Below are 22,985 nucleotides of genomic sequence, written 5' to 3'. Positions count from 1 at the left end.
GATTCAGTTATTAAGATTGTGGATTTTGGGTTTGCACATTTGATGCCTGACAAGGAAAAGGATGGCAGCACGAAGACACCGTGCTTCACTGTTCACTATGCAGCGCCTCTGTTACATCCTGTTATTCACAGGTACAGGTTATAAAGTGGGTGTTGTTGTGCCCTGCAACCAGAGATGTGGCCATTTCCTGTATGTGTTCCACCATGGCATTCACCAGCAGTACCACACCATAGAGTGTTGTTTCTTCCTTACACAGACCACCTAAACAACATTCACAAGCTTAAACATTAGCAGTGAGTGCTTCTTTCTGTTTAAGTCCTGTTTGTTACTCCTCAAAACCTTCAAACAGTGCCAAAAGCCTCATATCTTCATGGTACCGCTTGAACATTCATGCACTGGTTGAGTATCTTGTGTGTAATTTTATGATGAAAGGTTTTTAATGCAGGGACAGTTGTTTATAGGGAATTTTACATTATTTTTAGTGTACAACCATCCAAAAGGCATTTAGCTCAGTGTTAGTGCAACAACCACACAGTACTGAATGTAGGGTTTCCTGTTTCATTAGAGATTTCTCTGCAGTGGTGTTTTCAATACAAGGAGTGTTTTCTATAGTTATTTTCTTTATTTTGAGGGCTTGCTATATCCTGCACAACTCTAAAAATACATCAAATTAACCTCCCACCAAAGCACAATACAGACACTTCCATTGGCTGTAACATTACTGCTAATACTGCAACATTCTTCCTGAGGGGAACCACACACATTAACAATAACACATGTAACAAAAAACTACACCAAACATATTAAGCTCAACATTTTTGTATAATAATTTTTATAAACATGAATGACCAAAAATGGTTCTAGGATAAAAGAGGAAAAAAATGACAGAACACTACAGCATAACAGTACAAATGGCAGGTGTGTCTCTTTTCTCTTATTCCTTATTTGCAAGGATTAAAGCTGTTACCTTAGAGATCACAAGAAGTGGGACGGTACAGTTCGCTAAGCTGCCGGTACACGTAGGATGGTGCAGTACCTCGACTGAAATAAAAGAGATTTAAATGGTCAGCAGCCATTATTTAAAGCTAAGTGAGTAGATGTGCAAGATAAACAGGGTACAGTAAAATCCCTCTTGTCCGGCATCAACGGGACCGCCGACGTGCCGGACACTTGAATAGAAGTGAAATTATGTCCACGATGACCACCCTACACTCACGCATCTTACCACAACAATGATGATCAGCTGATCTGATCAGCTGCTTAAGTGTAAGCACAACACACTTCCCTTTTTCTACAACTTTAGGCGTGATGAAGGCGTCGGGCGATAAACAGTGCACACGCGGGACTGAGTCACTGAGTAAACACAGTGCAGTGGGCTGCGGGTGGCGCGAAGCAGTGCGCTGTGGTGGCAAGGGGACGGAGTATGCCTCGCGTGGGAATTTTAATTGATTTTGTGAGCACACGTTGATTTTTTATTGATTTTAAGGCTCGGGGAAAAATGTGCCGGATACTTGAAGCTGCCGGATACTGGAATGCCGGATGAGAGGGATTTTACTGTATAATAAATTGACTAAGTTGTTTATCTCACTCATAAGTAAAACATAAAGGCCTTTCATTTGATGCATTTAGGATCAGAAGTTTTACTGGGAGATGAAGTACAGTGCTAAATAACAGTTTGTGCATAAAGCTGACAAATACTGATGTCTCCTGAGGTCAGCCCAGGCCCAACAAGGAAAGCAAATAAAAAAATGAAATGAACCCCCAACATCACACCTTGAAAGGACCACACAGTCATATGAACAACACAAACTCACTTGTTAGTTATGAAACCAGTGACATTTTCTGGAGGAACGTAATCTAGCTGAGTCAGCGCAGTATTTACAGACGGCCAAAACTTTGTTCCCTCTGGGATAATAGAAGTGGTGGTTTGGTGGCTTATTTCTTCACAGCCCATCAAGCTAAATTTGTATGTGGGAGTGCACACATACAGCTGAAAATGAAGATTTGTGACAATAAGCAAAATGCACAATTCATGCCATGATTTTCAATATTATATAGGTACTGATCTGATAGTATCTAGCTCCACATGAGACAACAGGTTGAGGTTTGAGAAAGGACCATCCAACACTCAACACGAGGAATGTATATCCACCTACATGAAATAAACATGTGGAAAAGGAATGTATCAAAAACTGGAATCAAGAATTTCTGTGAGAATAAAATGGTATGTACTTTTGTGATACCTTCCCTCTTCAATTTGCAACAGTAAATATGTTTCAAATACTGCCCCACTGAAAGAGGTATCAGGATAATGACTAACAAATAAAACTTACTGGAACAGAATAAAACTTTGGTGGTGAGGCAAGAGAGGCTGCACCAACAAAGGTCTCAATGCCTCCGTTGGTCACCACCGTCTCGGTGCCAACGATGACCTTGTTGACACGTGACATGATGGGGAACACTGCAGAGTCTTGAATTAATGTTATCTCAATTCCAGCAGTACATAAAGCTTTTGCCACTGGGTGACCCTGCACAAGTAAAAGATGTATTGAGAACATAAGAACATAATAAAATAAAGGAAGCTGCAAGAAGCCATCACCCCTACATGTGGCAGTCCCTGTGTTATGTATTGTGCACATCAGACACGATGACGTGAAAGAGACGCATAAAACACCTTACATCATATTTAGGAGCACGTTCGGCAACAATAACGTGAAATTTCCTTTGTGTGGCTGCCTTGGTCAGGAAGGCCAAGACCAGTGGACACATTGCACACGTCACAATGACCTCATCATTGTGAATCTTGCTTACACCTTGGGCAGCTATCAATTCTTGGCTGAAATAAAAGGAATCAATATAATACTGGTAACAAACAACGTCAATGTCCCAAATGTCAGTGTAATCTTTACTCTACCTTTGTTCAACCTCAGCTTTCTGTTCACCAATGGCCTCAAGTACTCTGTCCTGCAGCTCTGGAATAACCTCCGTGCATTTTGGGAGATCTCCACATGCAGGGTGAGTCTACTAGCATGGACTGTGAGAGGCTTGGGTACTCCACACCTTGCTTCTCTCCACGTGGTGTGTTGTGTTCATCAATTACTATCTGCGTGAAGAAGAAAAATAACTTAAATAAATAAATGAGATACACACACACACACACACACGAGGACAGACAGGCAAAATACGGAGAGAGAGAGAGAGAGAGAGAGAGAGAGAGAGAGAGAGAGAGAGAGAGAGAGAGGCTGTACTTAAGCAATTATATCTTTCCACACACACACACACACACACACACACGCACACGAACGTTTCCCTAAGGGCGTTACATCACTGTGTGTGTGTGTTCTATATCTCTAGGGCGGAATCTTTCAAGAGAGAGAGAGAGAGAGAGATGAGGAAACAAGGAAGAGAATGAAAAATAAATAAAAAAGCAAGAATAATGATGATAACAACAACAATAAAAGGAGGTCAGTTTTTTTTTTTATGGGATACTTATGTGAATTGAAATACGCCTAAATGTTTACGTTCGTGAGAGAAAACGGAGGTCAGTTTTTTTTTATTTTTATGGGATACTTATGTGAATTGAAATACGCCTAAATGTTTACGTTCTTGAGAGAAAACGGAGGTCAGTTTTTTATTTTTATGGGATACTTATGTGAATTGAAATACGCTCAGTTATTTGTACATCACTGCTTCACAGACATCTCCAGCACGTGTTCCCTTTGAGTAGCACCAAACCCACCAACACCCACACATTGGTAAGCCTTCTAAGCACATACTAGTTTACATTGGCGCAGATATATTAAAAAGATTAATCACAAAAGACTAATTAAAAACATATATTCAGTACATGCAGGTGGGCTCTCCTTGACACACAGAGAAAGGCTGGTAATTCTCTGTTGATCATTAGCTACAGTATGGAAGCCTCTGTTATACTTCGATATCTCTGTGAAGTATTGTTGTTTTTTAACGTCAAATGGTAAATATTTAATAATGATAAGGTAAGATATAACAGTATTAAGCCAAGCCTTTAATTCACACAAGCTTTTCAATGATTGCACATTACGCCACACAAGGGACGAGACATTGCAGTGTAAGCCACGACCAGTTTGAATTTGGCGCTTCAATCAGTAAACGTCTACATACTTTGACAATTACAGTGATAATGGCCTGAGATTTATTTTTACACGCTTATAATTCTTTATATTTAATTTTCTATTAGTTTAGTATAATATAAAAGAAGTTGGTGGTTGTTATTGAAAGGTAAAAGTGTGTTGTGGATAGGTTTGTGTCCGTACTGTGCAGAGCAGGCCAAGGGAGGACAACACAGCACCAGACGTGACACAGAAAGGCACTGTGTTCAAAGGGTGCCATAAACTGTGGCTTTATTTAATGTATTTTGGCAGAACAAGACAGTGACAGGGCCGTGGGTGCCTGCGTGTGCTGGTGCAAGCTTGGTGCCTGCCTGGAGGTGCCTACAGGGAGGTGCCTACAGGGCCACCAAGGCTAATATTGGTAAGAAACCTTCCCACCACTTGTCCAGCCAGCTAATTTGCACAGTCTGATGTAACAGGCGGTGACTGTGATAGTGTTGTTACCTGTCACCCACAACAACAACAACAACAACAACAACACAGGGCTGTCAGGTTTATTGTTAAGCCTGGTATTTCATGTTTTTGCACCTCGTTAGCAATATATTGATGTGACGCAGCATTCCACGGTGCCACAAGCGCTCCAAGCCTCCACCACAAAACTCTTACTAATTAACCATGACAGGAATTATAAAAACGTAAAAAAAATCCACTTGCCTTATGTTATCAGCTGAGGTGGAGGCAGCCTTCCCCATTTATCCGCCAATATCTGCTTTATTTGTCACTTATTGTAAGCCTAACACGTCACTAAGTGGAGCCACATGACAAGGCTTTCATATCCGCTAGCTAGATATATCCGCCATTGCCTCATTTAGTTACGATGGAAGAATAACAGGCAAAATAGCGGCCGTCCTCTCCACTGGCAAGGGCCGCCATGATGCCTGGCTACCTGTTTGAATCTGTGGGTTCCAATATTTTTTGGGTATTTTTCTTAACTTCTTTATTTTGGTAGTATAGCATGTTTTTATGGTTTAGAAAAATAATTATTTGCTTTAGAAGTGTTTTCGTGGCTTGTGTTGACTTGTGTCCAATTTTGTGTTGATTGACGAAAATGTGGGGTGTTTTTTTGACGCTATTTTGACAAACTTGGTTTTTTATTTCACGCTCTAATTACGTCTTTTGTATTTCTAAAAATTGCTTATGATTTTTAAATTGTTTTTTGGTTCCTGTTGAGAGGAATAAGTGGGTTTTAAAAATGGTTTATGGTCCTGTTAAAAGTTGTGATTATAACACTTTTTGTGTTATTGTGTCTCTATTTCAGCTTGTAACTAACTTTTTAATGCCTGAAAAAATAGTTTGTATGTTTTAAAGTGTTTTATCTTGTTGTTGAGTCAAAATAGGTGGACTTTCCAGTGGTTTTTAATCGTAATTAGGTTCCAACACTTGTTTTTTACACAATTTCGGTTTTATTTGTTTATTCTTGTTCCAGGTCACTTTTGATGGTGTAAGATGATAGTTCAGATTTTTTAAAATTTTTTACGTTCCTAAAAATTCAAATGCTGTGGAGTTTTCAATGATTTAAATGGTGCCGAATATTTCAACACTTTTTCCATATTTCATTTGGATATTTTTTAAATACTACTCAAGCTGGAGCTGTTATAATATTGTGGATATTTTTTAAAGTATTTGTCAAGTCAGAATATATAAGGCATTCCAGCCTAGCTCCATTTTTTCGAGGGGTCAATTTCGAAATGAAATCCGTTACGGTACGTAAATTAGCCGTGACGTCACATCCGCCATGATGGACCCGGGCCCTTGATCGGCTCCGCTGTCTCCTCGGTAATAATTATCGTATTTTGCAGTGTTTTCCTGGTGTTTCCACGTGTTTCTAAACTCAGACGTGTAGATAAGAGTAGAATGAGTAAGAAAATAAGAGAAATAGAGGAGGAAGAGGAAGGGAGAAGGAATAGAGGAGGTGGTAAAACAGAAAAATGATAAGAAAACAATATTTAGCTTAATTTTCCCTGCTGCCCTGTCTGTCTTGGTAGTATTTGTCTTCCCTGACAGTGCTTCCAGTTTATTTGGTGTGTTTAAGAGGTGTTGGAGTGTGTCTGGAGGTGTTTAGGGAGTGTTGCAGTGTGTCTGGAGGTGTTGAAAGGGTGTTGAAGTGTGTGTTTTAGGGATTTGGTGATGTTTGAGTCAATATTTAGCGTTCCTGGTGTGTTTTGGGGTGTCTTAGGCTTGTTTAGGAGTGCTTTAAGTGTGTTTTGGACTGTTTTCAATGTTTTGTGATGTTTCAAGTGTATTTTAGGATGTTATGGACGAGTTTGGGTGTGTTTTGTGTGGATACCGGGGAATTTTGGGTGCGTTTGTGAATATTTTAGGTCAGTGTGGGTGTTTTGGGGTGTTTTAAGTGTGTTTTGGGCCGTTTTCAGTGTTTTGGGATGTTTTAAGTGTGTTTTAGGATGTTATGGATGAGTTTGAGTGTGTTTTGGGTAGGTACGGTGTGTTTTCGATGCGTTTTAAGTCCATTTGGGTGAGTTTTGGAGTATTTTAAGTGTGTGTGGGGATATTTTGGTGCACTTTCGATGTGTTTAGGGTGTTTTTTGTGCGTTTAGGAGTGTTTAAGGTGTTTTAAGGTGTTTTAGTGTGATTGGAGTTGCTTTTGAGGTGTTTTGGTTATGTTAAAGGCATGTTGCAGATAAGTACTGGGTCTTTGAGGGTAGAAGTGGTGTGCTGGAGGTAAAATAAAAGGTTCTGGAGTGTTTTAGGGGGGACTGTGATAGTAGAAGCGTGTCAGGGGTGTTATAGCGTGTGTTGTGATGTATGAAGCTTCTAGATGCATGTGGGGGCGATGTCTGGGTCTGTACGAGGTGTTGTGGTGTTGGAGTCCTAGCAGGGGAAGGTACTGGAGGTTGTAGTGATGGGTAGAGGGTAAAAACAGAGGTACACTTTAGGTTAGGTAAGGTTAAGCGTTCATTGGTGTTGATTCAGTAATGCAATCTTTTTTTTTTCAGATACAAATGTAGAGGGACGAAATAGAGAAGCAGGAAGACCACCACCACCACCACCAGCAGTGTGGAAGAAAGGTTAGACAAGCGAAGAAAGTTGGAAAATTAATAATTAAACGCTTGCTGTCTTTTATTATCTTGAGTATAAAATGGTTATATGACAATCTCTCTCTCTCTCTCTCTCTCTCTCTCTCTCTCTCTCTCTCTCTCTCTCTCTCTCTCAGTATTAGTAACCCTGTTGACAGAAGTGACATCCGCGTCTTCTTAGATGTAAACAAAGCGGTACTTTCCTTCCAGCTGGTGATAAAACTCTCTCTCGCTCTCCCTCACTCTCCCTCACTCTCCCACGCCACGGAAGCAGTGGAATAAAGCACAGGAGGAGGAAGTGAGAGGATAATGAAGTTTGGAAGTTTGTGATACGTAAGAAGGTTACATGTTGTGAGAGGAATATAGTGCTGTCTGTGTGTGTGTGTGTGTGTGTGTGTGTGTGTGTGTGTGTGTGTAAAGAAGAAAATGCTATATTATATCTACGTGTTTAAAAGTTTCTGTGAGGGAATGTGTGTTTGTGTGTGTGTGTGTGTGTGTGTGTGTGTGTGTGTGTGAAGGAAGAAAGGGGTGGTGTTTACGGGTCTGTGATGAAAAAACGTGTGCTTTGTTTTGTAACCTTCAGAAAAAAATATTAAGAAAGTTTTTACAGTGGGAAAATTTTGGTGGTGAGAGAGAAAATGACTAAAATATTACCTCAAATTTAACCTAACGTGGTTGAGCTTCTCACTCCTCAGCTGCCACTAAGCAAACCAAGCCTAACCCAAAGAAGCCTACCCTAACTTCTGTCTGGTGCTTCCTCCTCCCCAAGACTGGCTATCTCGTTTCTTAATCCCAAGCTGGCCTAACCAAACTTTATCTAATGTAACCTAAGCAATTCTAACCTAGCCAAATCTTACCTAAGCAAGCCTAACCTAGCCAAGCCTTACCTAACCTAACCTAACCTAACCTAACCTAGCCTAACCTAACCTAACCTAATCTACATCCTCTTCCCACGGCCTCACTTAACCAAACCTAACGTAACTTTCAGAGCAATGGCAACCCTCCGATCCGGCAAGCAAGTTGGCGGCAGGGTTTACAGTCACTCCGGCCCCTAGTTACACCGGCCCTCAGTCACTGCGGCCCCCAACCCTAGTCAGTCCGGCCTACCACCCTAGTCACTCCGGCCTACCACCCTAGTCACTCCGGCCCACTAATTATACTAAGTTATCTAGAAAGAATATATAGTAACAGGCTCTCTCTTTTATTAAATAATTACGCAGTATAGTCATACACATACACAATAACTATGTAATACTATGTAACCTTGAAAGAATATATAATAACAAAAATAACCAAACAATGCTCACCACACCCTGACCACAACATGGGAGCGCTGACTGGCTTTATCAGGCAGTCTACTGATACTAAAATATTTCACTTGTATATTACAAACTAAACACTGGGTCCGCTTAGCCTGGAACATGCTTTTAATAATTGGTCAGTGGTGAGGTCATGTTGTTCATACTTGTTCCATAGTGAAAATATTCGTCCCTGTAGAGATCGGTATTTTCGTCTCTGACAACGAGCAAGTTTTCCGTCCTTGACCAGACGCACTTGGACCTGTACATTTTTGGCTTCTTTGAAAAGTAAGGGAACCAGCACATAAAAAGGAATATGGGAAGAGCCTGCACTACCATTCAAACGTCTATGATAACCTTCTACATCATTATTCGTGCGAATGCTCTGGCCAAACACTGTCCATTCACTTGGTGACCAAAACCCACTTATCCATGTTTCTCTCATGTACGTTGTTAAATCTTTAATTGGGCCAGCAGGAAGGCGTGATTCAAGGTGATCAAATGTTGATGTAATATGTTCATGTGGGAGAAAGGGAAGAGCCATTAACTGTTTTAGGTAATCTTGAGTGGGACGATGATTCAAGTATGGAACCGCCAATCCTAACGCCTGAATCTTCCTCCAGACTGCCTGATTCCAATGAAATGCACAGCCTTGCAACTTTGCAACTGGAAATAATTTCCTGACTACTGACCACAAAGCCATTTCGAAGTCCATCACGATCTTTTCCACTTTACACTCCTGAATTATTGCTAAAATAGAATTCAATACCTTTCTGTAGTCTCTCTTTCTTTTCCCTGACATAAGGATGAAAGCTAAGGGGACTTGTTTTACATTACCTTCGCTTCCCTTAACGAAGGCATGGACTCCAAATAGCTGTTGAAACGGGGCTCGTACTACACGAAATGTGGCATCTAAATACCATGTCCTTGCCTTCTTCAACAAGGCAAGTTGGTCTGCAGTGGCAAATACTAAGTGTCTTGCATCATCTAGAATAATATCTTTCTGGAGGAATTCATTCGGAATGTGATCAACTACCAATTCAAAATCCAATGAATTAGGTTCAACAGGTCTATCTTTCTGTCTTATACGGTTAACATTACGAGATAAATAGACTGGATTTACAAAAGCATTATCACTTCCTTCTGTCTGCCTCATGGCACGGTCAAGAAAAGTCGTTTTGTGTTCGAAACAAGAAAAGTCGTTTTGTGTTTCGAAAACCTCGGTACCTCAACTCCGAGGAAGGAGACACCGTTAACGACTATTATCTATTACGCAAACTCATATAGCTAGTATGTTTTGTAGTAGCAGTATGGTAGTAGTAGTAGTAGTAGTAGTAGTAGTAAGTTTCTACCTCCACTATCATAATCGTTATTATCATTATTAATATTATTATGGAGGAAATGAGAGAGAGAGAGAGAGAGAGAGAGAGAGAGAGAGAGAGAGAGAGAGAGAGAGAGAGAGAATGTCAGGTTGTTGTGACTTGACCCACCTTTTACCAGACCTTTCTTTTTCTTATTGGCCCATATTCATATTGTGCGTAGGAGTTGAAGAGTATTTATACTTCGTAAATAATCCGAAAAGTGATAATTAAGGCAACACCCTTCTGTCCACCAAGGGTTCAGTTAAATTATACACAAATGCTACTTTTCAAATAAAGAATTGCTGCAAAATGAAGTGGATGAGAGAGAGAGAGAGAGAGAGAGAGAGAGAGAGACTATAGGACATACGTGATAAGAGTAGGTGTTTTATTTATTGTTTATTACATATATATGGCTTCATTCCGCCAGAGAATGGCGCTCTAGCCTCCATAGACATTACAAATGTACAATAAAAGTTGTTAAAAAGTAAACTACAACTAGGTAAATACACACACACACACACACACACTCAAACAACCCAACAATATAATTATATTGCTAACTTTACACACGTGCGTGCCGCCAGGGAGGCCGGAGTGACCTGGGTCGAACGCGGGGGAGGCCGGAGTGACCGGGGCCGGAAAAACTAGGGGCCGGAGTGACCGGGGCCGGAAAAACTAGGGGCCGGAGTGACTTGCTACCCCCTCAAAGACCCAGTACTTATCTGCAACATGCCTATAACATAACCAAAACACCTCAAAAGCAACTCCAACCACACTAAAACACCTTAAAACACCTTAAACACTCTTAAACGCACAAAAAACACCCTAAACACATCGAAAGTGCACCAAAATATCCCCAAACACACTTAAAATACTCCAAAACTCACCCCATTGACTTTAAACGCATCGAAAACACACCGTACCTACCCAAAACACACTCAAACTCATCCATAACATTCTAAAACACACTTAAAACATCCCAAAACACTGAAAACGGTCCAAAACACACTTAAAACACCCCAAAACACCCAGACTGACCTAAAATACCCACAAACGCACCCAAAATTCCCCGGTATCCACACAAAACACACTCAAACTCGTCCATAACATCCTAAAATACACTTGAAACATCACAAAACATTGAAAACAGTCCAAAACACACTTAAAGCACTCCTAAACAAGCCTAAGACACCCCAAAACACACCAGGAACGCTAAATATTGACTCAAACATCACCAAATCCCTAAAACACACACTTCAACACCCTTTCAACACCTCCAGACACACTGCAACACTCCCTAAACACCTCCAGACACACTCCAACACCTCTTAAACACACCAAATACACTGGAAGCACTGTCAGGGAAGACAAATACTACCAAGACAGACAGGGCAGCAGGGAAAATTAAGCTAAATATTGTTTTCTTATCATTTTTCTGTTTTACCACCTCCTCTATTCCTTCTCCCTTCCTCTTCCTCCTCTATTTCTCTTATTTTCTTACTCATTCTACTCTTATCTACACGTCTGAGTTTAGAAACACGTGGAAACACCAGGAAAACACTGCAAAGTACGATAATTATTACCGAGGAGACGGCGGAGCCGATCAAGGTCTCTGGTCCATGATGGCGGCCGTGACGTCACGGCAATTTTACGTACCGTAACGGATTTCATTTCGAAATTGACCCCTCGAAAAAATGGAGCTAGGCTGGAATGCCTTATATATTCTGACTTGACAAATACTTAAAATAATATTCACAATATTAAAACAGCTCTAGCCTGAGTAGTATTTAAAAAATATCCAAATGAAATATGGAAAAAGTGTTGAAATATTCGGCACCATTTAAATCATTGAAAAGTCCACAGCATTTGAATTTTTAGGAACGTAAAAATTTTTAAAAAATCTGAACTATCATCTTACACCATCAAAAGTGACCCGGAACAAGAAGTAAACAAATAAAACCGAAATTGTGTAAAAACCAAGTGTTGAACCTAAATACGATTAAAAACCACTGAAAAGTCCACCTATTTTGACTCAACAACAAGATAAAACACTTTAAAACATACAAACAATTTTTTCAAGCAATGAAAAGTTAGTTACAAGCTCAAATAGAGAGACAATAACACAAAAAGTGTTGTAATAACAACTTTTAACAGGACCATAAACCATTTTTAAAGTCCTCTTATTTCTCTCAACAGGAACCAAAAAACAATTTAAAAATCATAAGCAATTTTTAGAAATACAAAAGACGTAGTTAGAACGTGAAATAAAAAATCAAGTTTGTCAAAATACTGCTAAAAAAACACCCCGCATTTTCGGCAAGCAACACAAAATTGAACACAACTCAACACAAGCCACGAAAATACTTCTAAAGCATATAATTATTTTTATAAACCATAAAAAACATGCTATACCAGCAGAATAAAGAAGTTAAGAAAAAAATAAAAAAAATATTGGAACCCACAGGTTGAAGCAGGTTGGCAGAGGTAGCCAGGCATCATGGCGGCCCTTGTCAGTGGAGAGAACGGCCGCTATTTTGCCTGTTATTCTTCCATCGTAACTAAATGAGGCAATGGCAGATATATCTAGCTAGCGGATATGAAAGCCTAGTTATGTGGCTCCACTTAGTGACGTGTTAAACTTACAATAAGTGAGAAATGAAGCAGATATTGGCGGACAAATGGGGAAGGCTGCCTCCACCTCAGCTGATAACATTAAGTGTATTTTTTTGACGTTTTTATAATTCCTGTCATGGTTAATTAGTAAGAGTTTTGTGGTGGAGGCTTGGAGCGCTTGTGGCACCGTGGAATGCTGGGTCACGTCAATATATTCCTAACCAGGTGCAAAAACATGAAATACGAGGCTCAACAATAAACAGTAAGGTTAACCACTGACCTGACAGCCCTGTGTTGTTGTTGTGGGTGACACGTAACAACACTATCACAGTTACCGCCTGTTACATCACACTGTGCAAATTAGCTGGCTGGACAAGTGGTGGGCGGGTTTCTTACCAATATTAGCCTTGGTGGCCCTGTAGGCACCTCCCTGTAGGCACCTCCAGGCAGGCACCAAGCTTGCACCAGCACACGCAGGCACCCACGGCCCTGTCACTGTCTTGTTCTGCCAAAATACATTAAATGAAGCCACAGTTTATGGCACCCTTTGAACACAGTGCCTTTCTGTGTTACGTCTGGTGCTGTGTTGTCCTCCCTTGGCCTGCTCTGCACAGTACGGACACAAACCTATCCACAACACACTTTTAGCTTTCAATAACAACCACCAACTTCTTTTATATTATACTAAACTAATGGAAAATTAAATATAAAGAATTATAAGCGTGTAAAAATAAATCTCAGGCCATTATAACTGTAATTGTCAAAGTATCTAGATGTTACTGATTGAAGCGCCAAATTCAAACTGGTCCTGGCGGGGCATACACTGCAATGTCTCGTCCCTTGTGTGGCGTAATGTGAAATCATTGAAAAGCTTGTGTGAATTGAAGGCTTGGCTTAATACTGTGTTATATTTCAGCTTATCATTATTAAGTATTTACCATTTGACGTTAAAAAACAACAATACTTCACAGAGATATCCAAGTATAACAGAGGCTTCCATACTGTAGCTAATGATCAACAGAGAATTACCAGCCTTTATCTGTGTGTCAAGGAGAGCCCTTAGGGAAACGTTCGTGTGCGTGTGTGTGTGTGTGTGTGTGTGTGTGTGGTATGGAAAGATATAATTGCTTAAGTACAGCCTCTCTCTCTCTCTCTCTCTCTCTCTCTCTCTCTCTCTCTCTCTCTCTCTCTCTCTCTCTACGTATTTTGCCTGTCTGCCCTCGTGTGTGTGTGTGTGTGTGTGTGTATCTCATTTATTTATTTAAGTTATTTTTCTTCTTCACGCAGATAGTAATTGACGAACACAACACACCACGTGGAGAGAAGCAAGGTGTGGAGTACCCAAGCCTCTCACAGTCCATGCTAGTAGACTCACCCTGCATGTGGAGATCTCCCAAAATGCACGGAGGTTATTCCAGAGCTGCAGGACAGAGTACTTGAGGCCATTGGTGAACAGAAAGCTGAGGTTGAACAAAGGTAGAGTAAAGATTACACTGACATTTGGGACATTGACATTGTTTGTTACCAGTATTATATTGATTCCTTTTATTTCAGCCAAGAATTGATAGCTGCCCAAGGTGTAAGCAAGATTCACAATGATGAGGTCATTGTGACGTGTGCAATGTGTCCACTGGTCTTGGCCTTCCTGACCAAGGCAGCCACACAAAGGAAATTCCACGTTATTGTTGCCGAACGTGCCCCTAAATATGATGTAAGGTGTTTTATGCGTCTCTTTCACGTCATCGTGTCTGATGTGCACAATACATAACACAGGGACTGCCACATGTAGGGGTGATGGCTTCTTGCAGCTTCCTTTATTTTATTATGTTCTTATGTTCTCAATACATCTTTTACTTGTGCAGGGTCACCCAGTGGCAAAAGCTTTATGTACTGCTGGAATTGAGACAACATTAATTCAAGACTCTGCAGTGTTCCCCATCATGTCACGTGTCAACAAGGTCATCAAAGGTCATCGTTGGCACCGAGACGGTGGTGACCAACGGAGGCATTGAGAACTTTGTTGGTGCAGCCTCTCTTGCCTCACCACCAAAGTTTTATTCTGTTTCAGTAAGTTTTATTTGTTAGTCATTATCCTGATACCTCTTTCAGTGGGGCAGTATTTGAAACATATTTACTGTTGCAAATTGAACAGGGAAGGTATCACAAAAGTACATACCATTTTATTCTCACAGAAATTCTTGATTCCAGTTTTTGATACATTCCTTTTCCACATGTTTATTTCGTGTAGGTGGATATACATTCCTCGTGTTGAGTGTTGGATGGTCCTTTCTCAAACCTCAACCTGTTGTCTCATGTGGAGCTAGATACTATCAGATCAGTACCTATATAATATTGAAAATCATGGCATGAATTGTGCATTTTGCTTATTGTCACAAATCTTCATTTTCAGCTGTATGTGTGCACTCCCACATACAAATTTAGCTTGATGGGCTGTGAAGAAATAAGCCACCAAACCACCACTTCTGTTATCCCAGAGGGAACAAAGTTTTGGCCGTCTGTAAATACTGCACTGACTCAGCTAGATTACGTTCCTCCAGAAAATGTCACCAGTTTGATAACTAACAAGTGAGTTTGTGTTGTTCATATGACTGTGTGGTCCTTTCAAGGTGTGATGTTGGGGGTTCATTTAATTTTTTCATTTGCTTTCCTTGTTGGGCCTGGGCTGACCTCAGGAGACATCAGTATTTGTCAGCTTTATGCACAAACTGTTATTTAGCACTGTACTTCATCTCCCAGTAAAACTTCTGATCCTAAATGCATCAAATGAAAGGCCTTTATGTTTTACTTATGAGTGAGATAAACAACTTACTCAATTTATTATACAGTAAAATCCCTCTCATCCGGCATTCCAGTATCCGGCAGCTTCAAGTATCCGGCACATTTTTCCCCGAGCCTTAAAATCAATAAAAAATCAATGTGTACTCAGAAAATCAATTAAAATTCCCACGCGAGGCATACCCCATCCCCTTGCCACCACAGCGCACTGCTTCGCGCCACCCGCAGCCCACTGCACTGTGTTTACTCAGTGACTCAGTCCCGCGTGTGCACTGTTTATCGCCTGACGCCTTCATCACGCCTAAAGTTGTAGAAAAAAGGAAGTGTGTTGTGCTTACACTTAAGCAGCTGATCAGATCAGCTGATCATTGTTGTGGTAAGATGCGTGAGTGTAGGGTGGTCATTGTGGACATAATTTCACTTCTATTCAAGTATCCGGCACGTCGGCGGTCCCGTTGATGCCGGATAAGAGGGATTTTACTGTACCCTGTTTATCTTGCACATCTACTCACTTAGCTTTAAATAATGGCTGCTGACCATTTAAATCTCTTTTATTTCAGTCGAGGTACTGCACCATCCTACGTGTACCGGCAGCTTAGCAAACTGTACCGTCCCACTTCTTGTGATCTCTAAGGTAACAGCTTTAATCCTTGCAAATCAGGAATAAGAGAAAAGAGACACACCTGCCATTTGTACTGTTATGCTGTAGTGTTCTGTCATTTTTTTCCTCTTTTATCCTAGAACCATTTTTGGTCATTCATGTTTATAAAAATTATTATACAAAAATGTTGAGCTTAATATGTTTGGTGTAGTTTTTTGTAACATGTGTTATTGTTAATGTGTGTGGTTCCCCTCAGGAAGAATGTTGCAGTATTAGCAGTAATGTTACAGCCAATGGAAGTGTCTGTATTGTGCTTTGGTGGGAGGTTAATTTGATGTATTTTTAGAGTTGTGCAGGATATTATAGCAAGCCCTCAAAATAAAGAAAATAACTATAGAAAACACTCCTTGTATTGAAAACACTACTGCAGAGAAATCTCTAATGAAACAGGAAACCCTACATTCAGTACTGTGTGGTTGTTGCAGTAACACTGAGCTAAATGCCTTTTGGATGGTTGTACACTAAAAATAATGTAAAAATGCCTATAAACAACTGTCCCTGCATTAAAAACCTTTCATCATAAAATTACACACAAGATACTCAACCAGTGCATGAATGTTCAAGCGGTACCATTTGCTCCCTTCTGCACAGCTTGCAGCAACACTTCTGGTGCTGCATAGTGAACAGTGAAGCACGGTGTCTTCGTGCTGCCATCCTTTTCCTTGTCAGGCATCAAATGTGCAAACCCAAAATCCACAATCTTAATAACTGAATCTTCAGAAGAATCCTTGAACAAGAGATTCCGTGAAAAGATGTTTAGATTAGAATGGCCTCGGAGAAGGATAATATCTGAATGGAATAAATTCATACTTTTTATTATAAAGGCCATACAAATGATGGAGATCAATAATATTCCATGCAATAAATTCTTTAAAATAAGCAGATGGAAAATCAATGCAAAAAAACTTCCTTTTTTTACCTTTCCTTTCTTTTCTTTTCTGTCTATCCTCAACACCAACCCTTTTCACCCCTGTCTGGCTTTAGGTCTCCGTGAACACTGATGCTCTTCCTGTGCACGTAGTGAACTGCTGACACCAGGTTCCTCACGACGACCGAAGCCCGAGGCAAGCCTCTGTGAACCTCTCGTGTTTCCTGATCCTCTGAAGCAGCCAGCTCTCCACCTCCAAGGAGCTCCATCACAATGTAGGTGTGTGCCTGTGAAACCAACATGAATTAGATACAGGCATACAATGATTAAATGCAAGGAAAAGAAAATAATATGATCTTAAACTAATTGTTACTTAAACTGTTACTGATAAATCCTGTTGTTTTATATTGTAATTCTACACAGTAAAAATATAGATTTGAAAATATACTTTGTAAACCTCAGTAACTTCCACTACAGCCCATTAAACTAGAACCATGAAAACATCCTTGAAAACCCCAGTAACTTGCACTACAGCCTGTTAGACTAGAACCATGAAAACACCCTTGAAAACCCTAGTAACTTCCACTACACCCTGTTAAACAAAAACCATGAAAACACCCTTGAAAACCCCAGTAACTTCCACTACACCCTGTTAAACAAGAACCATGAAAAACACCCTTGAAAACCTCAGTAACTTCCACTACACCCTGTTAAACTCGAACCATGAAAACACCCTTGAAAACACACACACACAGGCAACCCTTTCCCGGCCACACACACACACAAACCCTCTCCAACACACACACACACACACACACACACACACACACACACACACACACACACACACACACACAAACCCCAGAACACACCATACCTAATTGGCAGTTGCTTTTTCAGTTCCAGTCTTAACACTTCGCATAAACCCTCTCTGTGTAATTGCTATGACCAGGCCCAGGAAGGAAAACTTGCGGTCCTGCGCCAACGAGTCGTAACTATGCTTGTGGTGGGTCGCGAAGATCAGCGTTAACTCCAGGCTGGAATACAGGAACAGGTAGAGGAAGTAAACTCGGCTAAGTTGTATTAATTTCATGCGTTCTACAGAGAGAGAGAAAGACAGATGTTTATGAATGAAGGGAGAGGAGGAGGAGGAGGAACGGGAGGTAGTGTGTGTGTGTGTGTGTGTGTGTGTGTGTGTGTGTGTGTGTGTGTGTGTGTGTGTGTGTGTGTGTGTGTGTGTGTGTGTGTGTGTGTGTGTGTGTGTGTGTGTGTGTGTGTGTGTGTATGAATGAAGGGAGAGGAGGAGGAGGAGGAACAGGAGGTGGTGTGTGTGTGTGTGTGTGTGTGTGTGTGTGTGTGTGTGTGTGTGTGTGTGTGTGTGTGTGTGTGTGTGTGTGTGTGTGTATGAATGAAGGGAGAGGAGGAGGAGGAGGAACGGGAGGTGGTGTGTGTGTGTGTGTGTGTGTGTGTGTGTGTGTGTGTGTGTGTGTGTGTGTGTGTGTGTGTGTGTGTGTGTGTGTGTGTGTTTCAGGAGTAAACATAAGGGAATATTTGCTAGTATACACACACACACACACACACACGCACACAATACTACAAACACGAACAAACACACAATACTGAACATACAAACACACACACACACACCTTCTCTGCCCAGGCCCTTGACACAGCTGACAGAGAACAGAGCCCTAGGATTGATCACCTCCCAAGCCTCGGTCAAACTGGCACCGATGTCCCTCCTCCTTCTGCCCTGTGGTGGAAGAACAAGACACAAATCTGACTCACACACGACGAGACAACAGCAAACGTAAACAAACAGTGTTGCCAACTCAGAGAAAGGGAGTTTTACTGTACAAGGGATAAAATACAAGTGAATCACCATGGAAACACCCTTTGAAAACCCACAGTAACTTCCACTACAGCCTTGATAACACTACTTACCCTAGATCACCCCGAAACACCCCTATATAACCCTGAAACACCACCAAGACACCATTAAACACCCCAAAACAAACTATTTACCTCAAAACACTTGCAAAACACTCCCAAAACAAAATTAAACACCCCAAAACACACTATTTACCTCAAAACACTTGCAAAACACTCTCAAAACACCATTAAACACCCCAAAACACACTATTTACCTCAAAAACTTGCAAAACACTCCCAAAACACCATTAAACACCCAAAAACAGACAATTTACCTCAAAACACTTGAAAAAACACCCCCAAAACACCTCCAAAACCCCAATAATACCCAAAAAAAAGACAATTTACCTCAAAACACTTGAAAAAACACCTCCAAAACCCCAATAATACCCAAAAAAGACAATTTACCTCAAAACACTTGCAAAAACACCCCCAAAACATCTCCAAAACCCAAAAAATACCCAACAAAGACAATTTACCTTAAAACACTTGCAAAAACACCCCCAAAACACCTCCAAAACCCCAATAATACTCAAAAAACAGACAAAAACAGACAAATATACCCAAAAACAGACAATTTACCTCAAAACACTTGAAAAAACACCCCAAAACACCTCCAAAACACCCCAAAATATCTCAAAACATTCCTAAACACACAAACAGGAGTGTAATGAATTAATAAGTGAAAGAAAGAAAGAGAATGTAAACAAACAGATGATAATGAAAAGAAAAGTGATTTAAATGAGACTGTTAAGATGTTTTGATGGTTTATGGTAAGGAAAATGAGAGAAAGGGTTTGTAATGAATAGAAAGGGTTTGTAATGATGACAGAAAGGAAGGAATAAGAGGGAAAAGTAAAGAAATGAGGAAAGGAAAGAGAAAATGATGCTTTACTCACAATGCACCTCTCTTTAACAACATTCAGAGACACAAGGAAATACAAACAAATTACAAAATAAGCAAAGAAAGAAAAAATGAAAAGAAAAAAAAAAAAAGAAAAAATTATACAAAAACAAAAAAAATATACATAATAAAAAAAATAAATGAGACACACACACACACACACACCTCAGGCAGCGATTCCTGGAAGAAGACAGCAAAGAATATTATGTTAGCCACAGTGAGAGTGCGTGCGTAGACAGCCGAGGCCGCGAACCACCCAGTACTTCCCCAGCGGGAGAACGCAGCCCCCACAGTGTGCCCGACGGTGAAGCCTATGCTGAATGTCACGCCAATCAGTGCCTGTGGGTTGAGGGGAGGTTAGGAGAGGGTAGGCTGGTTAGGTTAGGTTAGGACACACCGACAACACACCACAATATAAATAAGAAATAAAATAATGCATAAGAAAATAAAAAGTTAAAAAAAAGTAAACTAACAATATATTTTAAACTACCACAACACCTTTAAACACCCTCAAAATACTCCAAAACACCCAGAAACACTCCAAAAACACACCAAAACACTCTCAAAATAATCCAAAACACACCAAAATATCCCAAAATACCCCAAACACTCCAAAAACACACCAAAACACCTTCAAAATACCCCAAAACACCCCAAAACACTACAAACACATCCCAAAACACTCCAAAAACACACCAAAATACTCCAAAAATACTCCTAAACATCTCAAAACACATCAAAACATTCCAAAAACATCCCAAAACACTTTAAAACACACCAAAAATCCCAAAACACCTCCACAACACCACAAAACACTTCAAAACACCCCTTAACCACCCCAAAACACATCAAAACACTTCACAACACACCAAAAACACCCCAAAACACTCCAAAAACACCCCAAAACACCCCAAAACACCTGAAGACTCCCTCAGAACACTGAAATAGAATAAAACACAAAATAACAATAATAAAGAAAACAAGCTGCAATATTGAACAGCAGGAACACAAACAAACACACACACACCCTGTAAACAAACAAACAAACAAAAAATAAATAAATAGATAATAGGATAAAAAAATTGAAAAAATAATAATAAAAACAAGCTAAAAATATATAAACCAATACAAAACACAACAAACCCACTTAATTACCAAACAAGACAGAATGGAACCTCGCAGCGAAACCGATGATATGCTGGTAATAAGTCACACAGGAGAGCTGAGAGGAATACAAGCCGCTGGTGTTGTGCTTGGAGTAACAGTCGAGGAGAGCAGGAGACACGGGCAGCACCACCTTCAAGCCGAGCAGGTCCAGGATCAGACTGCCGAATAACACCTTGCTTGTCCGTGCGTTCCTCTGTGGGTGATAGGTTAGGTTAGGTTACGTTAGGTTAAGTGAGGTTAGGTTATGTTAGGTTAAGTGAGGTTAGGTTAAGTGAGGTTAGGTTAAGTGAGGTTAGGTTAGGTTAAGTTACGTTAGGTTAGGTTAAGTGAGGTTAAGTGAGGTTAGGTTAAGTTAGGTTAGGTTAAGTTAGCTTATGTTAGGTTAGGTTAGGTTAAGTGAGGTCTTTTTTATCTTTTATTTTTTCTCAGTATTTTTTTCTTATTGTACTTAATTCCCTTTGACCAGTGTCCCTCCTATATATACAAAAAATAAAACAAAATAAATAAATAAATAAATAAAGTAAAACAAGAACATTTTTACGACTTTAAATCATTTTCCCGACACACTTGTGCATGGAGGCAGTGTTGCACGAGTGTTGAGTGACAAATATTGCATCTCAGCTTAGCAACACACACCAACACACACCAACACAACACCCTGCTCACCTTCTCCTTGATGTCCGCAGCCTGTACTGCCCCTCTGTCCCTACCGTCCACCTCACCACCACTGCCGCCGCCACCGCCATCGCTGCCGCCAACTTGCTTGCCGGATCGGAGGGTTGCCGTTGCTCTGAAAGTTACATTAGGTTTGGTTAAGTGGGGCCGTGGGAAGAGGATGTAGGTTAGGTTAGGTTTGGTTAGGCTAGGTTATGTTAGGTTTGGCTAGGTTTCTTTAGGTTAGGTTAGGTGAGGTTAGGTTAGGTTAGGTAAGGCTTGGCTAGGTTAGGCTTGCTTAGGTAAGGTTTGGCTAGGTTAGGTTAGGTTGGGGAGGAGGAAGCACCAGACAGAAGTTAGGGTAGGCTTCTTTGGGTTAGGCTTGGTTTGATTAGGGTCAGCTGAGGAGTGTGAAGCTCCACCACGTTTGGTTAAATTTGAGGTAATATTTTAGTCATTTTCTCTCTCACCACCAAAATTTTCCCACTGTGTAAACTTTGTTAATATTTTTTATCTGAAGGCTACAAAACACATCACTCGCTTTCCATCCCAGACCCCTAAACACCACCCCTTTCTTCCTTCCTTAGCATCAGCCAGCCAGCCTCTTTGGACTTAAATGAAGGAAACTTTTAAACACGTAGATATAATATAACATTTTCTTCTTCACACACACACACACACACACACACACTGCTTCCGTGACGTGGGAGAGTGAGGAAGAGCGAGAAAGAGTTTTATCACCAGCTAGAAGGAAATTACCGCTTTGTTTACATCTGACAAGAGAAAACGCGGCTGTCACTTCTGTCAACGGGTAACTAATACAAAGCTGAGAGAGAGAGAGAGAGAGAGAGAGAGAGAGAGAGAGAGAGAGAGAGAGAGAGAGAGAGAGAGAGAGAGAGAGAGAGATTGTCATATAACCATTTTATACTCAAGATAATAAAAGACAGCAAGCGTTTAATTATTAATTTTCCAACTTTCTTCGCTTGCCTAAACTTTCTTCCACACTGCTGGTGGTGATGGTGGTGGTCTTCCTGCTTCCCTATTTCGTCCCTCTACATTTGTATCTTAAAAGAAAAAAAGATCGTATTACTGAATCAACACCAATTAACACTTAACCTTACCTAACCTAAAGTGTACCTCTGTTTTTACCCTCTACCCATCACTACAACCTCCAGTACCTTCCCCTGCTAGGACTCCAACACCACAACACCTCGTACAGACCCAGACATCGCCCCCACATGCATCTAGAAGCTTCATACATCACAACACACGCTATAACACCCCTGACACGCTTCTACTATCACAGTCCCCCCTAAAACACTCCAGAACCTTTTATTTTACCTCCAGCACACCACTTCTACCCTCAAAGACCCAGTACTTATCTGCAACATGCCTTTAACATAACCAAAACACCTCAAAAGCAACTCCAATCACACTAAAACACCTTAAAACACCTTAAACACTCCTAAACGCACAAAAAACACCCTAAACACATCGAAAGTGCACCAAAATATCCCCAAACACACTTAAAATACTCCAAAACTCA

At 40.6% G+C, this 22,985-nt stretch overlaps 3 protein-coding genes and 1 long non-coding RNA gene across 9 annotated transcripts in view; 1 reads left to right on the top strand and 3 right to left on the bottom strand.

Annotated features, from left to right (window-relative positions):
• LOC135106271 (translation initiation factor eIF2B subunit beta-like) overlaps positions 1 to 13,164 on the bottom strand; it is a 48,112-nt gene extending 34,948 nt beyond the window's left edge. Inside the window, exon 1 of the mRNA XM_064015114.1 lies at positions 12,855 to 13,164. The gene's annotated coding sequence lies outside the window, so the exon portion shown is untranslated. The remainder of the gene's footprint in view (positions 1 to 12,854) is intronic.
• LOC135106272 (translation initiation factor eIF2B subunit beta-like) lies at positions 601 to 21,575 on the bottom strand. 3 transcript variants are annotated; one of them, XM_064015115.1, is made up of 7 exons: positions 21,452 to 21,575; positions 20,774 to 20,978; positions 2,915 to 3,103; positions 2,680 to 2,836; positions 2,334 to 2,528; positions 1,815 to 1,990; positions 601 to 1,041 (listed from the first exon to the last, which is right to left on the bottom strand). In XM_064015115.1, the coding sequence occupies exons 4-7, from the start codon at positions 2,767 to 2,769 to the stop codon at positions 969 to 971; spliced, it is 534 nt and encodes a 177-aa protein (XP_063871185.1). In that variant the 5' UTR covers positions 2,770 to 2,836; positions 2,915 to 3,103; positions 20,774 to 20,978; positions 21,452 to 21,575; the 3' UTR covers positions 601 to 968. The 3 variants fall into 3 exon arrangements, with proteins under 3 accessions (XP_063871185.1, XP_063871186.1, XP_063871187.1); XM_064015116.1 differs by having other exon boundaries at positions 2,680 to 3,103; XM_064015117.1 differs by lacking the exons at positions 20,774 to 20,978; positions 21,452 to 21,575 and adding an exon at positions 4,802 to 5,050 and having other exon boundaries at positions 2,915 to 3,099.
• Positions 4,213 to 17,226, top strand: LOC135106279 (uncharacterized). 4 transcript variants are annotated; one of them, XR_010271227.1, is made up of 9 exons: positions 4,213 to 4,512; positions 7,106 to 7,177; positions 7,397 to 7,484; positions 13,746 to 13,934; positions 14,013 to 14,169; positions 14,321 to 14,525; positions 14,869 to 15,044; positions 15,815 to 15,888; positions 16,900 to 17,226. It is a non-coding gene; the product is annotated as an uncharacterized LOC135106279 (long non-coding RNA). The 4 variants fall into 4 exon arrangements; XR_010271224.1 differs by having other exon boundaries at positions 4,214 to 4,512; positions 7,397 to 7,527; XR_010271225.1 differs by having other exon boundaries at positions 4,215 to 4,512; positions 7,397 to 7,519.
• LOC135106260 (ribosomal protein S6 kinase alpha-4-like) overlaps positions 16,715 to 22,985 on the bottom strand; it is a 30,143-nt gene continuing 23,872 nt past the window's right edge. The window contains exon 5 of the mRNA XM_064015096.1: positions 16,715 to 17,070. Within this exon, the coding sequence (XP_063871166.1) occupies positions 16,864 to 17,070 (207 nt within the window). The 3' untranslated portion in view covers positions 16,715 to 16,863. The remainder of the gene's footprint in view (positions 17,071 to 22,985) is intronic.

Source organism: Scylla paramamosain, chromosome 13, assembly GCF_035594125.1.
Source record: "Scylla paramamosain isolate STU-SP2022 chromosome 13, ASM3559412v1, whole genome shotgun sequence".
NCBI lineage: Eukaryota > Metazoa > Arthropoda > Malacostraca > Decapoda > Portunidae > Scylla > Scylla paramamosain.
Note: the sequence above shows the minus strand (reverse complement) of the source record. Positions and strands in the feature narration are given on the sequence as shown.